General features: G+C 46.5%; 1 protein-coding gene across 1 annotated transcript; it reads right to left on the bottom strand.

Annotated features, from left to right (window-relative positions):
* On the bottom strand, positions 1–23983 carry LOC115181901 (polypeptide N-acetylgalactosaminyltransferase 16; the record flags this gene model as incomplete). Its single annotated transcript, XM_029743591.1, is given in 7 exon segments — positions 1–91; positions 3055–3181; positions 7217–7393; positions 7977–8103; positions 12833–12936; positions 23690–23774; positions 23896–23983. Coding segments are annotated over 7 exon segments (799 nt in total), but the record flags the coding sequence as incomplete, so codon positions are not given.
* Positions 23984–25267: the final 1284 nt, after the last annotated feature.

The following is a 25267-nucleotide window of genomic DNA, read 5'->3' as shown; positions in this document are numbered from 1 at the left end:
GTTCCATCTTGACCTTTGACCCGGCAGTAAAACCTGTGATGGCGAGACACAGGTCCTGCTGGCGTAGGAGAGGCTCCACCAGCTGCCATCTCTGAGAGAGCGAGAGAGAGAGAGAGGCAGAGAGAGAGAGAGAGAGAGAGAGAGAGAGAGAGAGAGAGAGAGAGAGAGAGAGAGAGAGAGGCAGAGAGAGAGAGAAAGAGAAAGAGAGAGAGAGAGAGCGATATGGGCTTGGTAGTTTTCTTGGACAGACATCAACACACATAACAATGCATCCCAGCATTAGGGCCCTGAGCAAAGCTATTATATTACCCAATACATACAGCTCTTCACGTAATTTCCGTGAAGAGACGACGGAGAATAGGGGATAGAGGTTGGACTGCCTTCTGAGAATTCGTAGGCGATGGAATAAACCCCCACTTCCTTCCGTTCTACTAGCTAACGTGCAATCATTGGAGAATAAAATAGATGACCTACGCGGAAGATTAAACTACCAACGGGACATTCAAAACTGTAACATCTTATGCTTCACGGATTCGTGGCTGAACAACGACACTATCAACATACAGCTGGCTGGTTGTACGCTGTACCGGCAGGATAGAACAGCGGCGTCTGGTAAGACAAGGGGTGACGGTCTGTGTACGTATATTTGTAAACAACAGCTGGTGCACAATATCTAAGGAAGTCTCGAGGTTTTGCTCGCCTGAGGTAGAGTATCTCATGATAAGCTGTAGACCACACTATCTGCCTAGAGAGTTTTCATCTGTATTTTTCGTAGCTGTCTACATTCCACCACAGACTGACGCTGGTACTAAGACAGGACTCAATGAGCTGTATACCGATGTATACCGATGATACCCCCTGTCCGGGGGTATCATCGGATGGGGCCACAGTGTCTTCTGATCCCTCCTGTCTCAGCCTCCAGTATTTATGCTGCAGTAGTTTATGTGTCGGGGGGCTAGGGTCAGTCTGTTACACATGGAGTATTCTCTTGTCTTATCCGGTGTCCTGTGTGAATTTAAATATGCTCTCTCTAATTCTCTCTTTCTCTCTTTCTTTCTTTCTCTCGGAGGACCTGAGCCCTAGGACCATGCCTCGGGACTACCTGGCATGATGACTCCTTGCTGTCCCCAGTCCACCTGTCCATGCTGCTGCTCCAGTTCCCACTGTTCTGCCTGCGGCTACGGAACCCTGACCTGTTCACCGGACGTGCTTGTTGCACCCTCGACAACTACTATGATTATTATTATTTGACCATGCTGGTCATTTATGAACATTTTAACATCTTGACCATGTTCTGTTATAATATCCACCCGGCACAGCCAGAAGAGTACTGGCCACCCCTCATAGCCTGGTTCCTCTCTAGGTTTCTTCCTAGGTTTTTGGCCTTTCTAGGGAGTTTTTCCTAGGGAGTTTTTCCTAGCCACCGTGCTTCTTTCACATGCATTGCTTGCTGTTTGGGGTTTTAGGCTGGGTTTCTGTACAGCACTTTGAGATTTCAGCTGATATACGAAGGGCTATATAAATAAATTTGATTTGATTTGATTTGATAAGTAAACAGGAAAATGCTCATCCAGAGGTGTGGCTCCTAGTGGCCGGGGACTTTAATGCAGGGAAACTTAAATCCCTTTTACCACATTTCTATCAGTATGTTAAATGTGCAACCAGAGGAAGAAAAAAACTCTGGACCACCTTTACTCCACACACAGAGACGTGTACAAAGCTCTCCCTCGCCCTCCATTTGGCAAATCTGACCATAACTCTATCCTCCTGATTCCAGCTTACAAGCAAAAATTAAAGCAGGAAGCACCAGTGACTCGATCAATAAAAAGGTGGTCAGATGAAGCAGATGCTAAACTACATTTTAGTCATTTAGCAGATGCTCTTATCCAGAGCGACTACATACATTTCATTTTTCATTTCATGCATTTTTTTTGTACTGGTCCCCCATGGGAATCAAACCCACAACCCTGGCGTTGCACACACCATGCTGGCTTTGCAAACACCATGCTCTACCAACTGAGCCACAGGTAAGGCAGGAATGTTTTACTAGCAAAGACTGGAATATGTTCCGGGATTCTTCCGATGGCATTAAGGAGTACACCACATCAGCCACTGGCTTCATCAATAAGTGCATCGAGGACGTCGTCCCCACAGTGACCGTACGTACATACCCCAACCAGAAGCCATGGATTACAGGCAACATTCGCACTGAGCTAAAGGGTAGAGCTCCCGCATTCAAGGTGTGGGACTCTAACCCGGAAGCTTATAAGAAATCCCGCTAGGCCCTCCGACGAACCATCAAACAAAAATTTACACAAACAAGTGTCAATACAGGACTAAGATCGAATCATACTACACCGGCTCTAACGCTCGTCGGATGTGGCAGGGCTTGCAAACCATTACAAACTACAAAGGGAAAAACAGCTGTCTCTAGTGGTGGGTGATGGTACTGACCTGTCCCTAGTGGTGGGTGGTGGTACTGACCTGTCCCTAGTGGTGGGTGATGGTACTGACCTGTCCCTAGTGGTGGGTGATGGTACTGACCTGTCCCTAGTGGTGGGTGATGGTACTGACCTGTCCCTAGTGGTGGGTGATGGTACTGACCTGTCCCTAGTGGTGGGTGATGGTACTGACCTGTCCCTAGTGGTGGGTGATGGTACTGACCTGTCTCTAGTGGTGGGTGATGGTACTGACCTGTCCCTAGTGGTGGGTGATGGTACTGACCTGTCTCTAGTGGTGGGGGATGGTACTGACCTGTCCCTAGTGGTGGGTGATGGTACTGACCTGTCTCTAGTGGTGGGTGATGGTACTGACCTGTCCCTAGTGGTGGGGGATGGTACTGACCTGTCCCTAGTGGTGGGTGGTGGTACTGACCTGTCCCTAGTGGTGGGTGGTGGTACTGACCTGTCCCTAGTGGCGGGTGATGGTACTGACCTGTCCCTAGTGGTGGGTGGTGGTACTGACCTGTCCCTAGTGGTGGGTGATGGTACTGACCTGTCCCTAGTGGTGGGTGGTGGTACTGACCTGTCCCTAGTGGTGGGTGATGGTACTGACCTGTGACTGTGGCCTCATCGCTCCAGAGCCTCTACACTCTGCCAGACCCAGGCTGTCTGAACCAAGGCTCTCCAGACACAGTCCTCCCTGCCTCAACACACTGGACACTGCATCCTGCTCTGGGATTCTGGGGGGAGAGGGTCAGGGAGAGATAGAGAGAAGTAGAGAGAGAGAGATAGAGAGAGAGAGAGAGAGAGAGAAAGAGAAAGGGAGGGAGGGAGGGAGGGAGGGAGGAAGAGACAGAAGGAGAGAGAGATAGAGAGGGAGAGATAGATAGAGAGAGAGAGAGAGGGAGGGAGGGAGGGAGAGAGATAGAGAGAGAGAGGGAGGGAGGGAGAGAGAGAGAGAGAGAGAGAAACAACTTTATGATTTTATTGCTGAATAAATGTTACTGTTTTAATAGTTTTACTTGGGTGATTATAATTCCAAATGTATTGATGAATAACACTTGAAAGTGAACAGAGAAACAGAGAGAGGAAAGAGGAAGATATTATAGAAGAGATGGGCCGCGTTAACGCTTCTGCATCTAGTCCATAGATCTGTTGCCGGGGAAACAACAGAACAACAACAACAAGTGTCATGGTAGAATACATGGTGTTAATCACATCGTGTTGATGATCTGAATGAGGTGATAGGACTGGAAGTACGGTGGATTACTGGACAGCGTAACACAGAGTTGTTGAGTTGTTATCCAGGTGAGACAATAAAGTGTCCCCGTAGAACACAGGTGAGTCCACTTAATAGATAAGGTATTTAATAATATAGGTAAATAAGATATGATAAGGTATTTAATAATATAGGTAAATAAGATAAGGTACACTGCTCAAAAAAATTAAGGGAACACTTAAACAACACAATGTAACTCCAAGTCAATCACACTTCTGTGAAATCAAACTGTCCACTTAGGAAGCAACACTGATTGACAATAAATTTCACATGCTGTTGTGCAAATGGAATAGACAATAGGTGGAAATTATAGGCAATTAGCAAGACACCCCCAATAAAGGAGTGTTTCTGCAGGTGGTGACCACAGACCACTTCTCAGTTCCTATGCTTCCTGGCTGATATTTTGGTCACTTTTGAATGCTGGCGGTGCTTTCACTCTAGTGGTAGCATGAGACGGAGTCTACAACCCACACAAGTGGCTCAGGTAGTGCAGCTCATCCAGGATGGCACATCAATGCGAGCTGTGGCAAGAAGGTTTGCTGTGTCTGTCAGCGTAGTGTCCAGAGCATGGAGGCGCTACCAGGAGATAGGCCAGTACATCAGGAGACGTGGAGGAGGCCGTAGGAGGGCAACAACACAGCAGCAGGACCGCTACCTCCGCCTTTGTGCAAGGAGGAGCAGGAGGAGCACTGCCAGAGCCCTGCAAAATGACCTCCAGCAGGCCACAAATGTGCATGTGTCTGCTCAAACGGTCAGAAACAGACTCCATGACGGTGGTATGAGGGCCCGACGTCCACAGGTGGGGGTTGTGCTTACAGCCCAACACCGTGCAGGACGTTTGGCATTTGCCAGAGAAGACCAAGATTGGCAAATTCGCCACTGGCGCCCTGTGCTCTTCACAGATGAAAGCAGGTTCACACTGAGCACATGTGACAGACGTGACAGAGTCTGGAGACGCCGTGGAGAACGTTCTGCTGCCTGCAACATCCTCCAGCATGATCGGTTTGGCGGTGGGTCAGTCATGGTGTGGGGTGGCATTTCTTTGGGGGGCCGCACATCCCTCCATGTGCTCGCCAGAGGTAGCCTGACTGCCATTAGGTACCGAGATGAGATCCTCAGACCCCTTGTGAGACCATATGCTGGTGCGGTTGGCCCTGGGTTCCTCCTAATGCAAGACAATGCTAGACCTCATGTGGCTGGAGTGTGTCAGCAGTTCCTGCAAGAGGAAGGCATTGATGCTATGGACTGGCCCGCCCGTTCCCCAGACCTGAATCCAATTGAGCACATCTGGGACATCATGTCTCGCTCCATCCACCAATGCCACATTGCACCACAGACTGTCCAGGAGTTGGCGGATGCTTTAGTCCAGGTCTGGGAGGAGATCCATCAGGAGCATGCCCAGGCGTCTTAGGGAGGTCATACAGGCACGTGGAGGCCACACACACTACTGAGCCTCATTTTGACTTGTTTTAAGGACATTACATCAAAGTTGGATCAGCCTGTAGTGTGGTTTTCCACTTTCATTTTGAGTGTGACTCCAAATCCAGACCTCCATGGGTTGATAAATTGGATTTCCATTGATTTATTTTTGTGTGATTTTGTTGTCAGCACATTCAACTATGTAAAGAAAAAAGTATTATATAAGATTATTTCTTTCATTCAGATCTAGGATGTGTCGTTTAAGTGTTCCCTTTATTTTTTAGGAGCAGTGTATATTTAATAATATAGGTAAATATGATAAGGTATTTCTAATCTGTCCTTGAAATAAGTTACCCTAGCTGACAGCATAGTGAGGGAGGGCGATGAGTATACTGATGAAACTGATAATTATAGAGATGTTGGGGAGGGGGGCAGGTGTTGGGGAGGGGGGCAGGTGTGGGAGGGGGGCAGGTGTGGGAGGGGGGCAGGTGTTGGGAAGGGACAGGTGTTGGGAGGGGGGCAGGTGTTGGGAAGGGACAGGTGTTGGGAGGGGGGCAGGTGTTGGGAGGGGGGCAGGTGTTGGGAGCAGGTGTTGGGGAGGGGGGGCAGGTGTTGGGGAGGGGGGCAGGTGTTGGGGAGGGGGGCAGGTGTTGGGAAGGGGGGCAGGTGTTGGGGAGGGGGGCAGGTGTGGGAGGGGGGCAGGTGTTGGGAAGGGACAGGTGTTGGGAGGGGGGCAGGTGTTGGGAAGGGACAGGTTTTGGGAGGGGGGCAGGTGTTGGGAGGGGGGCAGGTGTTGGGAGCAGGTGTTGGGGGAGGGGGGCAGGTGTTGGGGAGGGGGGCAGGTGTTGGGAGGGGGGTAACACCTGCCCTCCTCCCAACACCAACACAAGATGCTATGTTTCCTAGATGTTGTGTTTCCTAGATGTTGTGTTTCCTAGATGTTGTGGAGAGAGACTGTCTGGTTAGCCAGTAGAGAGAGACTGTCTGGTTAGCCAGTAGAGAGAGACTGTCTGGTTGGTCAGTAGAGAGAGACTGTCTGGTTAGCCAGTAGAGAGAGACTGTCTGGTTAGCCAGTAGAGAGAGACTGTCTGGTTAGCCAGTAGAGAGAGACTGTCTGGTTAGCCAGTAGAGACTGTCTGGTTAGCCAGTAGAGAGAGACTGTCTGGTTAGCCAGTAGAGACTGTCTGGTTAGCCAGTAGAGAGAGACTGTCTGGTTAGCCAGTAGAGAGAGACTGTCTGGTTAGCCAGTAGAGAGAGACTGTCTGGTTAGCCAGTAGAGAGAGACTGTCTGGTTAGCCAGTAGAGAGAGACTGTCTGGTTAGCCAGTAGAGGAGAGACTGTCTGGTTAGCAGTAGAGAGAGACTGTCTGGTTAGCCAGTAGAGACTGTCTGGTTAGCCAGTAGAGACTGTCTGGTTAGGCAGTAGAGAGAGACTGTCTGGTTAGCCAGTAGAGACTGTCTGGTTAGCCAGTAGAGAGAGACTGTCTGGTTAGCCAGTAGAGACTGTCTGGTTAGCCAGTAGAGAGAGACTGTCTGGTTAGCCAGTAGAGAGAGACTGTCTGGTTAGCCAGTAGAGAGAGACTGTCTGGTTAGTCAGTAGAGACTGTCTGGTTAGCCAGTAGAGAGAGACTGTCTGGTTAGCCAGTAGAGACTGTCTGGTTAGCCAGTAGAGAGAGACTGTCTGGTTAGCCAGTAGAGAGAGACTGTCTGGTTAGCCAGTAGAGAGAGACTGTCTGGTTAGTCAGTAGAGGACTGTCTGGTTAGCAGTAGAGAGAGGACTGTCTGGGTTAGCCAGTAGAGTACTGTCTGGTTAGGCAGTAGAGAGAGACTGTCTGGTTAGCCAGTAGAGACTGTCTGGTTAGCCAGTAGAGAGAGACTGTCTGGTTAGCCAGTAGAGACTGTCTGGTTAGGCAGTAGAGAGAGACTGTCTGGTTAGCCAGTAGAGACTGTCTGGTTAGCCAGTAGAGAGAGACTGTCTGGTTAGCCAGTAGAGACTGTCTGGTTAGCTAGTAGAGACTGTCTGGTTAGCCAGTAGAGACTGTCTGGTTAGCCAGTAGAGAGAGACTCTCTCCTCTCACCTTAGTTCAGGGTAAACGTTCTCCATATACCAACGGAAGGACTTGCAGTTCAGTTTGCGTCTCAGAGCCAGGCGCTCTGCGATGCTGCCAAAGGCCTTGCCCTGGGCCGAGGGCCTGGCTGAGTAGTAGTACTGTTTATACTCGTCCATCCACACCTCCGCTGCTCGACGCGTGTTCCTGACAACACACACACACACACACACACACACACACACACACACACACACACCCAAAACACACACACACACACACACACACACCCAAACACACACACACACACACACACACACCCAAACACACACACACACACACACCTGGTCAGGTATGTGTACAGAGGAAGGTAGACAGTATAGAGGAAGGTAGACAATACAGAGGAAGGTAGACAGTACAGTACAGAAGAAGGTAGACAGTACAAAGGAAGGTAGACAGTACAGAGGAAGGTAGACAGTACAGAGGAAGGTAGACAATACAGAGGAAGGTAGACAGTACAGAGGAAGGTAGACAGTACAGAGGAAGGTAGACAGTACAGAGGAAGGTAGACAGTACAGAAGAAGGTAGACAGTACAGAGGAAGGTAGACAGTACAGAGGAAGGTAGACGCTACAGTACAGAAGAAGGTAGACAGTACAGTACAGAGGAACGGCTCGGGGTCCCCGAGGAGAGATTTGAGAACGGCTCGGGGTCCCTGAGGAGAGATTTGAAAAGGGCTGCTCTGTCTGGACTCTGAAAAGTTCATAACAGAGCGTAGCCCAGCCACTCACTTGATGTATGTGAGAGCATTGCCCTCTGGGAAGTCGTAGGGGTGGCGTTTCCTGAAGACGTGTCCCACCCTGCTGCAGGGCAGAATCTCCAGGCTCCCACCACACATCCACACCCTGAAGGACAGCTCTGAGGAGGGAGGGACACAGTATGTACAGCGCAATCGGAAAGTATTCAGACCACTTCCCTTTTGTTACGTTACAGCCGTACTCTAAAATGGATTAAATAAATGTTTTCCTCCTCAATCTACACACGATACCCCATAATGACATCACAATACCCCATAATGACATCACAATACCCCATAATGACATCACAATACCCCATAATGACATCACAATACCCCATAATTGTCACGGCTCTTTGAATGATCGGACCAAAATGCAGCGTCTGTTTCGTTCCACATATTTATTAAACTGTGAAACTTAATAAAATACCAAAATAAACTGAAGGACAAAACAACAAACCGTGATGCAGGAGGAACAAACACTACCCACAAAATATAATCACCCACAAAAAACAAGTGGGACAAACATCAACTTAAATATGACCTCCAATTAGAGACAACGACAACCGGCTGCCTCTAATTGGAGATCAGACCAAACAAAACCAACATAGAAATACAAAACTAGAAACTAAACATAGAAATACAAAAACGGACAAACACCTCCTGTCACGCCCTGACCTACTCTACCATAGAAAATAACAACTTACTATGGTCAGGACGTGACAATAATGGCATCACAATACCCCATAATGACATCACAATACCCCATAATGACATCACAATACCTCATAATGACATCACAATACCCCATAATGGCATCACAATACCCCATAATGACATCACAATACCCCAAAATGACAAAGCGAAAACAGGTCTTTAGAAATGTTTGCAAATTTATAAAAAATAAAAACAGAAATACCTTATTTACATAAGTATTCAGACCCTTTGCTATGAGACTCAAAATTGAGCTCAGGTGTATCCTGTTTCCATTGATCATCCTTGAGATGTTTCTACAACTTGATTGGAGTCCACCTGTGGTAAATTCAATTGATTGGATATGATTTGGAAAGGCACACACACCGGTCTATATAAAAGGTCCCACAGTGTATATCAGAGCAAAAACCAAGCCATGAGGTCGAAGGAATTGTCCATAGAGTTCCGAGACAGGATTGTGTCAAGGCACAGATCTGGGGAAAGGTACCAAAACATGTCTACAGCATTGAAGGTCCCCAAGAACACAGAGGCCTCCATCATTCTTAAATGGAAGAAGTTTGGAACCACTAAGACTCTTCCTAGAGCTTCACGCCCGGCCAAACTGAGCAATCTGAAGAGAAGGGCCTTGGTCACTCTGACAGAGCTCCAGAGTTCCTCTGAAGGACAACCATCTCTGCAGCGCTCCACAAATCAGGCCTTTATGGTAGAGAACGGCCAGACGGAAGCCACTTCTCAATTAAAGGTTCATAACAGCCCGCTTGGAGTTTGCCAAACGGCACCTAAAGGACTTTCAGACCATGACAAACAAGATTCTCTGGCCTGAATGCCAAGCATCTGGAGGAAACCTGGCACCATCCCTACAGTGAAGCATGGTGGTGGCAGCATCATGCTGTGGGAATGTTCTTCAGCAGCAGGGACTGGGAGACTAGTCAGGATTGAGGGAAAGATGAACAGAGCAAAGTACAGAGGGATCCTTGATGAAAACCTGCTCCAGGGTGCTCAGGACCTCAGACTGGGGCGAAGGTTCACCTTCCAACAAGACAACTAAGCACACAGCCAAGACAACGCAGGAGTGGCTTCAGGACAAGTCTCTGAATGTCTTTGAATGGCCCAGCCAAAGCCCGGACTTGAACCTGATCTAACATCTCTGGAGAGACCTGAAAATAACTGTGCAGCGACGCTCCCCATCCAACCTGACAGAGCTTGATTGGATCTGCAGAGAAGAATGGGAGAAACTCCCCAAATACAGGTGTGCCAAGCTTGTAGCATCATACCCAAGAAGACTCAAAGCTGTAATCGCTGTCAAAGGTGCTTCAACAAAGTACTGAGTAAAGGGTCTGAATACTTATGTAAATGTGATCATTTCTAAAACCTTTTTTTGCTTAGTTATTATGGGTATTGTGATGTCATTATGGGGTATTGTGATGTCATTATGGGGTATTGTGTGTAAATTGATGAGGGGAAAAACAATTGAATCAATTTTAGAATAAGGCTGAAACGTAACAAAATGTGGAAAAAGTCAAGGGGTCTGAATACTTTCCGAATGCACTGTATATTCAATATGTAGGAGATTATACACACACACACGTAGACACACACATACACACTCGGTGCACACACACACACACACATACACACTCGGTGCACACACACACACACACACACGTAGACACACACATTGTTTATATTTAATATATGTGTCAACAAGAACACACACACATCCACACTCTGAACGACAGCTCTGAAGAGTGACACAAGGACAGACAGACACAGACAGGATATGTGTTATATTTATAGGAGATTATACAGAGAGAGAGAGACCACAGACAGGATATGTGTTATATTTATAGGAGATTATACAGAGAGAGAGAGAGAGAGAGAGAGAGACCGTTAACATCCCTAGCTTCTTGTTTTGATTGATGTGTACCAGATGAAGTGCACGGCGAACTCTGCTAATGAGGGCAGATCAGACAACTAGTTCTGTTGGAAGACTCTACTGTCCAGACACCTTGTTCATCTAGCCACCAGACAAGCTCCAACAGATAATTTCAGAATGCAAATTATAGAATTTACTTTCAAATAAAGGGCATGATAATCTGCCATTTTAATCCTGATGTGGTTAGATTGTGTTACTGTCAGCATAGGTCTGGTCAAATTAAGATCGTTTTTGAAGCCAAAACCCAGGTCTGCGTTGATATCTCTGAGGTCCTACTTAGGGCTGTGGCGGTTTTGACATTATTATCATCAGCCGGTGGTTGTCAAGCAAATAACTGGTCGGTTTTCACGATAATTGACCGTTAATTAACATAAACACATTTAGCATCTCCTGGCTTCCACACACAAGGCCTACAAGCCATTTAAAAAAAAGTCTAATAAATCCATATAATATAGCCTACACCATCACAATAAATCCATTATTTATTTTAAACAGGGTTTAAAGAAACATGATATGAAGAAAATGTAGTCTATTTCAGAAGAGAACAGCATAACATACTCTGAGGTGTCCTTCTGTTAGGTCCTGATCTGGCTATGCCATATGGCTGTGGGTATTATTTGATAGTATGAAGAATACAATTGAACAAAGCTGAATAAAATAGAAAGGATTTTTTCTCCAAATTATTTCAAGGTAGTGAACAGATGTGGCTATTCTGTGTTGATTTCAAATATGATTTGAAAAAAAAGTAACATGAAAGGGCACGTGCAAGCTGTACACACTTCATCAGTCTCTCATTTTCACAATTTGACAAGCACTTGATAATATTCTCACACCAAGCCTAAAATGTCCCGGCAGCATCCCCCTTGTGTGACCATAATGGCCCCTGAAAAAAAATCCATGCCTTTTTGCAGCCAAAGTGACCTTTGTGTCCTTGGGCTGAATATAATCATTATAATTCCCTTGTCTCGGTTGCCGTGCTATCTCAATTCTTATTAGCCAATGCCCGTCATGCGCTCCGGTCCTTCTCACATGTATTTCAGCTAAGAAGTTAAAGCTAAAAAGTGAATGAAGACAGACACATCAGGGACGCAACTGCGCGCGTCCACATTTCGTCAGCCAACAAGATAGGTAGGCCTAACAAACAGCAAAAACACTAGCCTTATGTCAAACTACTATCCCCCATAGTACAAAAGTTGACCTATTCTATTGGTCAACTTCTCCTTCTGTGCGAGAAATAAATATTCCAAACTCTGGGACAGTTGTGATAGATCCCAAATTAATACAACCACCAGCATCCAATTAAAATGTTTTAAAAAGTAATTGTCTTTACAAATATACCAAATAATATATGTGTGAAATTAGTTTGGATTTCATTCAAAAGAGGAAAAAATACATGTCATCTATGCACTTAAATAGCTAATGGAGGATATTTTTCCCCCGTGGTTTATTTTCATGCCAGCCAGATAGGCTATACTCCTGTTGTAAATATAAGCAATGTGCTTAATATTAGGAAAGTTGAGAAAATAAATATAGTAGGCCTAGCCTATAGAAAGCTGATGGGATCCTCCTCTTTTTAATAGAGGCCATCACTTTGTTTTCTCACGCAATTGCATCGCCTATAGAAATGTTGTGTAACATGAGCTCATGGGCTCTCATGAAGTGTTTAGAGGGACAATAGAGTGTTAGCAAGTTAGCAAGTTTAGTAGGTTACTAATGACCATCAGCAGCATCAGAGCTTGGAGAAGACTAGTTACCGTGACTAAATGGTCACGTGGAATTTGACTGCCTTCATGACTCGTGACCGCCGGTGTGGCAGTAATATGGTCACCGTAACAACCCTAGTCCTACTGTAACATAGTGTATATACCAGACTTTCTGTCTGTCTGTCCGTCCGTCCGTCCGTCCGTCCGTATGTCTCTCTGTCAGTATCTCACAGTGCTGTCACCTCTAAAATTAGATGAAGGTACATCTGGACAGAGATATTCTTTTCTCTCTCTAGATATCTAATCAGAAAGGACAGAGATAATCTTTTTCTCTCTCTAGATATCTAATCAGATAGGACAGAGATAATCTTTTTCTCTCTCTAGATATCTAATCAGATAGGACAGAGATAATCTTTTTCTCTCTCTAAATATCTAATCAGATGGGACAGAGATAATCTCAGTGAATTAAACAAAGTCAAACACACTCAGTGATCTCACCAAAGTTCTCTCCTCCCCAGATGTCCATGTGAGTGTCGTATTGCCCCAGGTGGTTGAACCAGCTCTTGTCCATCACAAAGATCCCACCTGCAATCACTGGAGTTCTATAGCAGAGAACACAGAGGACAGACATTCAGACACACAATAGGAACATCAGGTTTTCATAAAGGATCAGACGCCCCCCCCCCCCCCTTTTCATCAAATGTTATTCATTACCACCATGTTGGGGTTAAAAGCGTTAGGCCAGTAACCAAAAAGTCGAATCCCAGAGCAAGGTGGAAAAATCTGCCTTTCTGCCCTTGAGCAAGGTAGTTAACCCCCAATAACAACTGCTTCCGGGGCGCTGATGACATCAATTATTAACGCACCTCTCTGATTCAGAGGGCAAGGGTTAAATGTGGAAGACACATTTTGGTTGAATGCATTCAGTTTTAGAAGAGGCGACTCCGGGATGCTGGCCTTCGAGGCAGAGTTCCTCTCTTCAGTGTCTTTGTTCTTTTGCCCATCTTAATCTTTTATTTTTATTGGCCAGTCTGAGATATGGCCGTTTCTTTGCAGCTCTGCTTAGAAGGCCAGCTTCCTGGAGTCGCCTCTTCACTGTTGATGTTGAGACTGGTGTTTTGTCGGTACTATTTAATGAAGCTGCCAGTTGAGGACTTGTGAGGCATCTGTTTCTCAAACTAGACACTAATGTACTTGTCCTCTTGCTCAGTTGTGCACCGGGGCCTCCCACTCCTCTTTCTATTCTGGTTAAAGCCAGTTTGCCCTGTTCTGTGAAGAGAGTAGTACACAGAGTTGTACCAGATCTTCAGTTTCTTGGCAATCTCTCACATGGAATAGCCTTAATTTCTCAGAACAAGAATAGACTGACGAGTTTGAGAAGAAAGTACTTTGTTTCTAGTCATTTTGAGCCTGTAATCGAACCCACAAATGCTGATGCTCCAGATACTCAACTAGTCTAAAGAAGGCCAGTTTTATTGCTTCTTTAATCAGAACAATAGTTTTCAGCTGTGCTAATATAACTGCAAAAAAGGGTTTTCTAATGATCAATTAGCTTTTTAAAATGATAAACTTGGATCAGCTAACACAACGTGCCATTGGAACACAGGAGTTGATGGTACGCACGCACGAGTGTCAGTCTCCACGGAAAGAAGTGTCTGTTAAATGCCATATATCACTTTGTAATTCTAAGACATTTTACTGGCCCATACAGGAGAGACAGAGGAGGAAGTAACTACTACTACTGTAGTTACCTGCTAGGCAGAGTGGGGACCACCACAATATAACTACTGTAGTTACCTGATAGGCAGAGTGGGGACCACCACAATATAACTACTGTAGTTACCTGCTAGGCAGAGTGGGGACCACCCCAATATAACTACTGTAGTTACCTGATGGGCAGAGTGGGGACCACCACAATATAACTACTGTAGTTACCTGATAGGCAGAGTGGGGACCACCACAATATAACTACTGTAGTTACCTGCTAGGCAGAGTGGGGACCACCCCAATATAACTACTGTAGTTACCTGATGGGCAGAGTGGGGACAACCACAATATAACTACTGTAGTTACCTGATAGGCAGAGTGGGGACCACCACAATATAACTACTGTAGTTACCTGATAGGCAGAGTGGGGACCACCCCAATATAACTACTGTAGTTACCTGCTAGGCAGAGTGGGGACCACCCCAATATAACTACTGTAGTTACCTGCTAGGCAGAGTGGGGACCACCACAATATAACTACTGTAGTTACCTGCTAGGCAGAGTGGGGACCACCTCAATATAACTACTGTAGTTACCTGATGGGCAGAGTGGGGACCACCACAATATAACTACTGTAGTTACCTGCTAGGCAGAGTGGGGACCACCACAATATAACTACTGTAGTTACCTGCTAGGCAGAGTGGGGACCACCTCAATATAACTACTGTAGTTACCTGATGGGCAGAGTGGGGACTACCACAATATAACTACTGTAGTTACCTGAGAGGCAGAGTGGGGACCACCTCAATATAACTACTGTAGCTACCTGATAGAGTGGGGACCACCACAATATAACTACTGTAGTTACCTGATAGGCAGAGTGGGGACCACCTCAATATAACTACTGTAGTTACCTGAAAGGCAGAGTGGGGACCACCACAATATAACTACTGTAGTTACCTGATAGGCAGAGTGGGGACCACCTCAATATAACTACTGTAGTTACCTGAAAGGCAGAGTGGGGACCACCACAATATAACTACTGTAGTTACCTGAAAGGCAGAGTGGGGACCACCACAATATAACTACTGTAGTTACCTGATAGGCAGAGTGGGGACCACCTCAATATAACTACTGTAGTTACCTGATGGGCAGAGTGGGGACCACCCCAATATAACTAACTACTGTAGTTACCTGATGGGCAGAGTGGGGACCACCCCAATATAACTAACTACTGTAGTTACCTGATGGGCAGAGTGGAGACCGCCACAATATAACTACTGTAGCTACCTGCTAGGCAGAGTGGGGACCACCTCAATATAACTACTGTAGTTACCTGATAGGCAGAGTGGGGACCACCCCAATATAACTACTGTAGTTACCTGCTAGGCAGAGTGGGGACCACCACATTATAACTACTGTAGTTACCTGATAGGCAGAGTGGGGACCACCACAATATAACTACTGTAGTTACCTGATAGGCAGAGTGGGGACCACCACATTATAACTACTGTAGTTACCTGATGGGCAGAGTGGGGACCACCCCAATATAACTAACTACTGTAGTTACCTGATGGGCAGAGTGGGGACCACCCCAATATAACTAACTACTGTAGTTACCTGATGGGCAGAGTGGAGACCGCCACAATATAACTACTGTAGCTACCTGTTAGGCAGAGTGGGGACCACCTCAATATAACTACTGTAGTTACCTGATAGGCAGAGTGGGGACCACCCCAATATAACTACTGTAGTTACCTGCTAGGCAGAGTGGGGACCACCACATTATAACTACTGTAGTTACCTGATAGGCAGAGTGGGGACCACCACAATATAACTACTGTAGTTACCTGATAGGCAGAGTGGGGACCACCACAATATAACTACTGTAGTTACCTGATAGGCAGAGTGGAGACCACCACAATATAACTACTGTAGTTACCTGATAGGCAGAATGGGGACCACCCCAATATAACTAACTACTGTAGTTACCTGATGGGCAGAGTGGAGACTGCCACAATATAACTACTGTAGCTACCTGCTAGGCAGAGTGGGGACCACCTCAATATAACTACTGTAGTTACCTGCTAGGCAGAGTGGGGACCACCCCAATATAACTACTGTAGTTACCTGATGGGCAGAGTGGGGACCACCACAATATAACTACTGTAGTTACCTGATAGGCAGAGTGGGGACCACCACAATATAACTACTGTAGTTACCTGCTAGGCAGAGTGGGGACCACCCCAATATAACTACTGTAGTTACCTGATGGGCAGAGTGGGGACCACCACAATATAACTACTGTAGTTACCTGATAGGCAGAGTGGGGACCACCTCAATATAACTACTGTAGCTACCTGATAGAGTGGGGACCACCACAATATAACTACTGTAGTTACCTGATAGGCAGAGTGGGGACCACCTCAATATAACTACTGTAGTTACCTGAAAGGCAGAGTGGGGACCACCAAAATATAACTACTGTAGTTACCTGATAGGCAGAGTGGGGACCACCTCAATATAACTACTGTAGTTACCTGAAAGGCAGAGTGGGGACCACCACAATATAACTACTGTAGTTACCTGAAAGGCAGAGTGGGGACCACCACAATATAACTACTGTAGTTACCTGATAGGCAGAGTGGGGACCACCTCAATATAACTACTATAGTTACCTGATGGGCAGAGTGGGGACCACCCCAATATAACTAACTACTGTAGTTACCTGATGGGCAGAGTGGGGACCACCCCAATATAACTAACTACTGTAGTTACCTGATGGGCAGAGTGGAGACCGCCACAATATAACTACTGTAGCTACCTGCTAGGCAGAGTGGGGACCACCTCAATATAACTACTGTAGTTACCTGATAGGCAGAGTGGGGACCACCCCAATATAACTACTGTAGTTACCTGCTAGGCAGAGTGGGGACCACCACATTATAGCTACTGTAGTTACCTGATAGGCAGAGTGGGGACCACCACAATATAACTACTGTAGTTACCTGATAGGCAGAGTGGGGACCACCACATTATAACTACTGTAGTTACCTGATGGGCAGAGTGGGGACCACCCCAATATAACTAACTACTGTAGTTACCTGATGGGCAGAGTGGGGACCACCCCAATATAACTAACTACTGTAGTTACCTGATGGGCAGAGTGGAGACCGCCACAATATAACTACTGTAGCTACCTGTTAGGCAGAGTGGGGACCACCTCAATATAACTACTGTAGTTACCTGATAGGCAGAGTGGGGACCACCCCAATATAACTACTGTAGTTACCTGCTAGGCAGAGTGGGGACCACCACATTATAACTACTGTAGTTACCTGATAGGCAGAGTGGGGACCACCACAATATAACTACTGTAGTTACCTGATAGGCAGAGTGGGGACCACCACAATATAACTACTGTAGTTACCTGATAGGCAGAGTGGAGACCACCACAATATAACTACTGTAGTTACCTGATAGGCAGAATGGGGACCACCCCAATATAACTAACTACTGTAGTTACCTGATGGGCAGAGTGGAGACTGCCACAATATAACTACTGTAGCTACCTGTTAGGCAGAGTGGGGACCACCTCAATATAACTACTGTAGTTACCTGCTAGGCAGAGTGGGGACCACCACAATATAACTACTGTAGTTACCTGATAGGCAGAGTGGGGACCACCTCAATATAACTACTGTAGCTACCTGATAGAGTGGGGACCACCACAATATAACTACTGTAGTTACCTGCTAGGCAGAGTGGGGACCACCACAATATAACTACTGTAGTTACCTGCTAGGCAGAGTGGGGACCACCTCAGTATAACTACTGTAGTTACCTGATGGGCAGTTTGGGGATTACCACAATATAACTACTGTAGTTACCTGCTAGGCAGAGTGGGGACCACCACAATATAACTACTGTAGTTACCTGCTAGGCAGAGTGGGGACCACCTCAATATAACTACTGTAGTTACCTGATGGGCAGAGTGGGGACCACCACAATATAACTACTGTAGTTACCTGAGAGGCAGAGTGGGGACCACCTCAATATAACTACTGTAGCTACCTGATAGAGTGGGGACCACCACAATATAACTACTGTAGTTACCTGATAGGCAGAGTGGGGACCACCACAATATAACTACTGTAGTTACCTGATAGGCAGAGTGGGGACCACCACAATATAACTACTGTAGTTACCTGATAGGCAGAGTGGGGACCACCACAATATAACTACTGTAGTTACCTGATAGGCAGAGTGGGGACCACCACAATATAACTACTGTAGAGTGGGGACCACCACAATACAACTACTGTAGTTACCTGATAGGCAGAGTGGAGACCACCACATTATAACTACTGTAGTTACCTGATAGGCAGAATGGGGACCACCCCAATATAACTAACTACTGTAGTTACCTGATGGGCAGAGTGGGGACCACCCCAATATAACTAACTACTGTAGTTACCTGATGGGCAGAGTGGAGACCGCCACAATATAACTACTGTAGTTACCTGATAGGCAGAGTGGGGACCACCTCAATATAACTACTGTAGTTACCTGAAAGGCAGAGTGGGGACCACCACAATATAACTACTGTAGTTACCTGAAAGGCAGAGTGGGGACCACCACAATATAACTACTGTAGTTACCTGAAAGGCAGAGTGGGGACCACCACAATATAACTACTGTAGTTACCTGATAGGCAGAGTGGGGACCACCTCAATATAACTACTGTAGTTACCTGATAGGCAGAGTGGGGACCACCCCAATATAACTACTGTAGTTACCTGCTAGGCAGAGTGGGGACCACCACAATATAACTACTGTAGTTACCTGATAGGCAGAGTGGGGACCACCACAATATAACTACTGTAGAGTGGGGACCACCACAATATAACTACTGTAGTTACCTGATAGGCAGAGTGGAGACCACCACATTATAACTACTGTAGTTACCTGATAGGCAGAATGGGGACCACCCCAATATAACTAACTACTGTAGTTACCTGATGGGCAGAGTGGGGACCACCCCAATATAACTAACTACTGTAGTTACCTGATGGGCAGAGTGGAGACCGCCACAATATAACTACTGTAGCTACCTGCTAGGCAGAGTGGAGACCACCTCAATATAACTACTGTAGTTACCTGATAGGCAGAGTGGGGACCACCCCAATATAACTACTGTAGTTACCTGCTAGGCAGAGTGGGGACCACCACAATATAACTACTGTAGTTACCTGATTGCCAGAGTGGGGACCACCACAATATAACTACTGTAGTTACCTGATAGGCAGAGTGGGGACCACCACAATATAACTACTGTAGTTACCTGATAGGCAGAGTGGGGACCACCACAATATAACTACTGTAGTTACCTGATAGGCAGAGTGGAGACCACCACAATATAACTACTGTAGTTACCTGATAGGCAGAATGGGGACCACCCCAATATAACTACTGTAGTTACTTGATGGGCAGAGTGGGGACCACCCCAATATAACTAACTACTGTAGTTACCTGATGGGCAGAGTGGAGACCGCCAGAATATAACTACTGTAGCTACCTGCTAGGCAGAGTGGGGACCACCTCAATATAACTACTGTAGTTACCTGATGGGCAGAGTGGGGACCACCTCAATATAACTACTGTAGCTACCTGATAGAGTGGGGACCACCACAATATAACTACTGTAGTTACCTGCTAGGCAGAGTGGGGACCACCACAATATAACTACTGTAGTTACCTGATAGGCAGAGTGGGGACCACCTCAATATAACTACTGTAGCTACCTGATAGAGTGGGGACCACCACAATATAACTACTGTAGCTACCTGCTAGGCAGAGTGGGGACCACCTCAATATAACTACTGTAGTTACCTGATGGGCAGAGTGGGGACCACCTCAATATAACTACTGTAGCTACCTGATAGAGTGGGGACCACCACAATATAACTACTGTAGTTACCTGCTAGGCAGAGTGGGGACCACCACAATATAACTACTGTAGTTACCTGCTAGGCAGAGTGGGGACCACCACAATATAACTACTGTAGTTACCTGATAGGCAGAGTGGGGACCACCACAATATAACTAACTACTGTAGTTAACTGCTAGGCAGAGTGGGGACCACCTCAATATAACTACTGTAGTTACCTGATGGGCAGAGTGGGGACCACCACAATATAACTACTGTAGTTACCTGAGAGGCAGAGTGGGGACCACCTCAATATAACTACTGTAGCTACCTGATAGAGTGGGGACCACCACAATATAACTACTGTAGTTACCTGCTAGGCAGAGTGGGGACCACCACAATATAACTACTGTAGTTACCTGATAGGCAGAGTGGGGACCACCACAATATAACTACTGTAGTTACCTGATGGGCAGAGTGGGGACCACCTCAATATAACTACTGTAGCTACCTGATAGAGTGGGGACCACCACAATATAACTACTGTAGTTACCTGCTAGGCAGAGTGGGGACCACCACAATATAACTACTGTAGTTACCTGCTAGGCAGAGTGGGGACCACCACAATATAACTACTGTAGTTACCTGATAGGCAGAGTGGGGACCACCACAATATAACTAACTACTGTAGTTAACTGCTAGGCAGAGTGGGGACCACCTCAATATAACTACTGTAGTTACCTGATGGGCAGAGTGGGGACCACCACAATATAACTACTGTAGTTACCTGAGAGGCAGAGTGGGGACCACCACAATATAACTACTGTAGTTACCTGATAGGCAGAGTGGGGACCACCACAATATAACTACTGTAGTTACCTGATAGGCAGAGTGGGGACCACCCCAATATAACTACTGTAGCTACCTGATAGAGTGGGGACCACCACAATATAACTACTGTAGTTACCTGATAGGCAGAGTGGGGACCACCCCAATATAACTACTGTAGTTACCTGAAAGGCAGAGTGGGGACCACCACAATATAACTACTGTAGTTACCTGATAGAGTGGGGACCACCACAATATAACTACTGTAGTTACCTGATAGGCAGAGTGGGGACCACCCCAATATAACTACTGTAGTTACCTGATAGGCAGAGTGGGGACCACCCCAATATAACTACTGTAGTTACCTGATAGGCAGAGTGGGGACCACCCCAATATAACTACTGTAGTTACCTGATAGGCAGAGTGGAGACCGCCACAATATAACTACTGTAGCTACCTGCTTGGCAGAGTGGGGACCACCTCAATATAACTACTGTAGTTACCTGATGGGCAGAGTGGGGACCACCACAATATAACTACTGTATTTACCTGCTAGGCAGAGTGGGGACCACCACAATATAACTACTGTAGTTACCTAATAGGCAGAGTGGGGACCACCTCAATATAACTACTGTAGCTACCTGATAGAGTGGGGACCACCACAATATAACTACTGTAGTTACCTGCTAGGCAGAGTGGGGACCACCACAATATAACTACTGTAGTTACCTGATAGGCAGAGTGGGGACCACCACAATATAACTACTGTAGTTACCTGATAGGCAGAGTGGGGACCACCCCAATATAACTACTGTAGTTACCTGATAGGCAGAGTGGGGACCACCCCAATATAACTACTGTAGTTACCTGATAGGCAGAGTGGGGACCACCCCAATATAACTACTGTAGTTACCTGAAAGGCAGAGTGGGGACCACCACAATATAACTACTGTAGTTACCTGATAGGCAGAGTGGGGACCACCACAATATAACTACTGTAGTTACCTGATAGGCAGAGTGGGGACCACCCCAATATAACTACTGTAGTTACCTGATAGAGTGGGGACCACCACAATATAACTACTGTAGTTACCTGATAGGCAGAGTGGGGACCACCACAATATAACTACTGTAGTTACCTGATAGGCAGAGTGGGGACCACCCCAATATAACTACTGTAGCTACCTGATAGAGTGGGGACCACCACAATATAACTACTGTAGTTACCTGATAGGCAGAGTGGGGACCACCCCAATATAACTACTGTAGTTACCTGAAAGGCAGAGTGGGGACCACCACAATATAACTACTGTAGTTACCTGATAGAGTGGGGACCACCACAATATAACTACTGTAGTTACCTGATAGGCAGAGTGGGGACCACCCCAATATAACTACTGTAGTTACCTGATAGGCAGAGTGGGGACCACCCCAATATAACTACTGTAGTTACCTGATAGGCAGAGTGGGGACCACCCCAATATAACTACTGTAGTTACCTGATAGGCAGAATGGGGACCACCCCAATATAACTACTGTAGTTACCTGATGGGCAGAGTGGAGACCACCACAATATAACTACTGTAGTTACCTGCTAGGCAGAGTGGGGACCACCCCAATATAACTAACTACTGTAGTTACCTGATAGGCAGAGTGGGGACCACCACAATATAACTACTGTAGTTACCTGATGGGCAGAGTGGGGACCACCACAATATAACTACTGTAGTTACCTGATGGGCAGAGTGGGGACCACCACAATATAACTACTGTAGTTACCTGCTAGGCAGAGTGGGGACCACCACAATATGACTAACTACTGTAGTTACCTGCTAGGCAGAGTGGGGACCACCACAATATAACTACTGTAGTTACCTGTTAGGCAGAGTGGGGACCACCACAATATAACTACTGCAGTTACCTGCTGGGCAGAGTGGGGACCACCACAATATAACTACTGTAGTTACCTGATAGGCAGAGTGGGGACCACCACAATATAACTAACTACTGTAGTTACCTGATAGGCAGAGTGGGGACCACCCCAACATAACTACTGTAGCTACCTGCTAGGCAGAGTGGGGACCACCCCAATATAACTACTGTAGTTACCTGATAGGCAGAGTGGGGACCACCACAATATAACTACTGTAGTTACCTGATAGGCAGAGTGGGGACCACCCCAATATAACTACTGTAGTTACCTGATAGGCAGAGTGGGGACCACCACAATATAACTACTGTAGTTACCTGATAGGCAGAGTGGGGACCACCCCAATATAACTACTGTAGTTACCTGATAGGCAGAGTGGGGACCACCACAATATAACTACTGTAGTTACCTGATGGGCAGAGTGGGGACCACCACAATATAACTACTGTAGTTACCTGATGGGCAGAGTGGGGACCAACACAATATAACTACTGTAGTTACCTGATAGGCAGAGTGGGGACCACCACAATATAACTACTGTAGTTACCTGATAGGCAGAGTGGGGACCACCCCAATATAACTACTGTAGTTACCTGATGGGCAGAGTGGGGACCACCACAATATAACTACGGTAGTTACCTGATAGGCAGAGTGGGGACCACCCCAATATAACTACTGTAGTTGCCTGATATGCAGAGTGGGGACCACCACAATATAACTACGGTAGTTACCTGATAGGCAGAGTGGGGACCACCACAATATAACTACTGTAGTTACCTGATGGGCAGAGTGGGGACCACCTCAATATAACTACTGTAGTTACCTGATGGGCAGAGTGGGGACCACCACAATATAACTACTGTAGTTACCTGATGGGCAGAGTGGGGACCACCACAATATAACTACGGTAGTTACCTGATAGGCAGAGTGGGGACCACCACAATATAACTACTGTAGTTACCTGATAGGCAGAGTAGGATCATTCCTGGACATCTTCTGTTCGATGGGAATCTGTTCCCATTTAAAGTGTAAACTCCAGTCAAACCCTGAGAGAAAGAGAGAGAGAGAGATAAACGTTATGAGATGGCTAGTGAAAGTGGCTGCTGTGCGTGGTTGTGTTTATGAGGATAGTACCCGCAGGTTAGAGGTTGTGTTCTGAGTACTGACCTCCCCTCAAGTCAGCTGAAGCTGCCAAGTAGGCAAAGTTATCCAGGCTGATGACATCGATGATGGGGCTGACAACACGGGTATGGTCCTGGGAAGAGGAGAGAGAGAGAGAGAGACGGGGACACAGGGCACGGTCACACATAATGACGAAGGTGCATAAAGATGGCGGCCCTCATGTCCTGATGACGTCATATCTGAACGCCTTTATGCACCTTCGCCATTAGATACAGTTTGACTTTATTTAGGTCGTCATCGAGGGGGAGATGACAGAAAACGGTATGACAGAGTGTGGTTTGAACCCTGGCCTCCGGTGGGGAGACGACAGAAACGCAGAAACGATATGAAGGAGTGAGGATTGAACTCTGGCCTCCGGTGGGGAGAGGAGTATAAGAACTGGGGACGTTACTGCTAGACCACAGGCTCTGCCAACCAGAAGATGAGAAAGTATGAATTTAGATATAAAAATAAAAATATTTATACCAGTAGATTTGTGCTTAGTATTGTTTTCTTTACAACTGTGGTATAAGCAGGATAAACAGCTTAAACAAACGCAATGCAAAACCTTGCTGTTATTCTGGTTGCAGACTGTGTAGCTGTAACTTTAGCTAGTTGGCTAGCTAGCAGCAAGCAAGGGCTAAGTACGCTGCCACTGAGCATGGCAACGGAACATAAAGAACCAACTACTGGGTCGCGTCCGTAAATATCGAACTAAACGAACCAACGACTGGATCGCGTCTCTAGCAACTAAAAGATAAGTATGAATTCTCCTATAAAAACGAAATTATTAAAGAAAATGTTTAATTTCTACTGATTTAACGTGTGCTTTTAGGATTGTTTCCTTTGGCAACTGTGGTATAAAATGAACTCCGCAAAGGGACTCGTCTCCGCCTCGTCTTGCTGTGTCGTCCAGTATTTCCAAAGTAATGTACAGAACGTTATGGCGTTTATCCCTTAGTATTTCCATGTGGTTACCATGGCTACCAGAGAGTGTGAAAACGGGTTGCTGTGTTTCCCGATGACGTCAGCTGGTGCGCGTCATGTGATTTTAACCAACTATGTTTTGAAATGTGTTTTAGTGACCTTTGACTGCTAACACTTGGTCTGAAATCACAGGCTACACCTCATCAGTAACAGGAAACCCAGGAACCCCAGGAACCCCGGGAACCCCAGGAACCCCAGGAATCCCAGGAATCCCAGGAACCCCGGGAACCCCAGGAACCCCAGGAATCCCAGGAATCCCAGGAACAGCAGGAATCCCAGGAACCCCCCCCAGGAACCCCAGGAATCCCAGGAACCCCCCCCAGGAACCCCAGGAATCCCAGGAACCCCCCCAGGAACCCCAGGAACCCCAGGAACCCCAGGAATCCCAGGA

This window comes from Salmo trutta, unplaced genomic scaffold (assembly GCF_901001165.1).
Source record: "Salmo trutta unplaced genomic scaffold, fSalTru1.1, whole genome shotgun sequence".
NCBI classification, from domain to species: Eukaryota; Metazoa; Chordata; class Actinopteri; order Salmoniformes; family Salmonidae; genus Salmo; species Salmo trutta.
The sequence above is the reverse complement of the archived record's forward strand: the minus strand, read 5'-3'. Positions and strand labels throughout refer to the sequence as shown.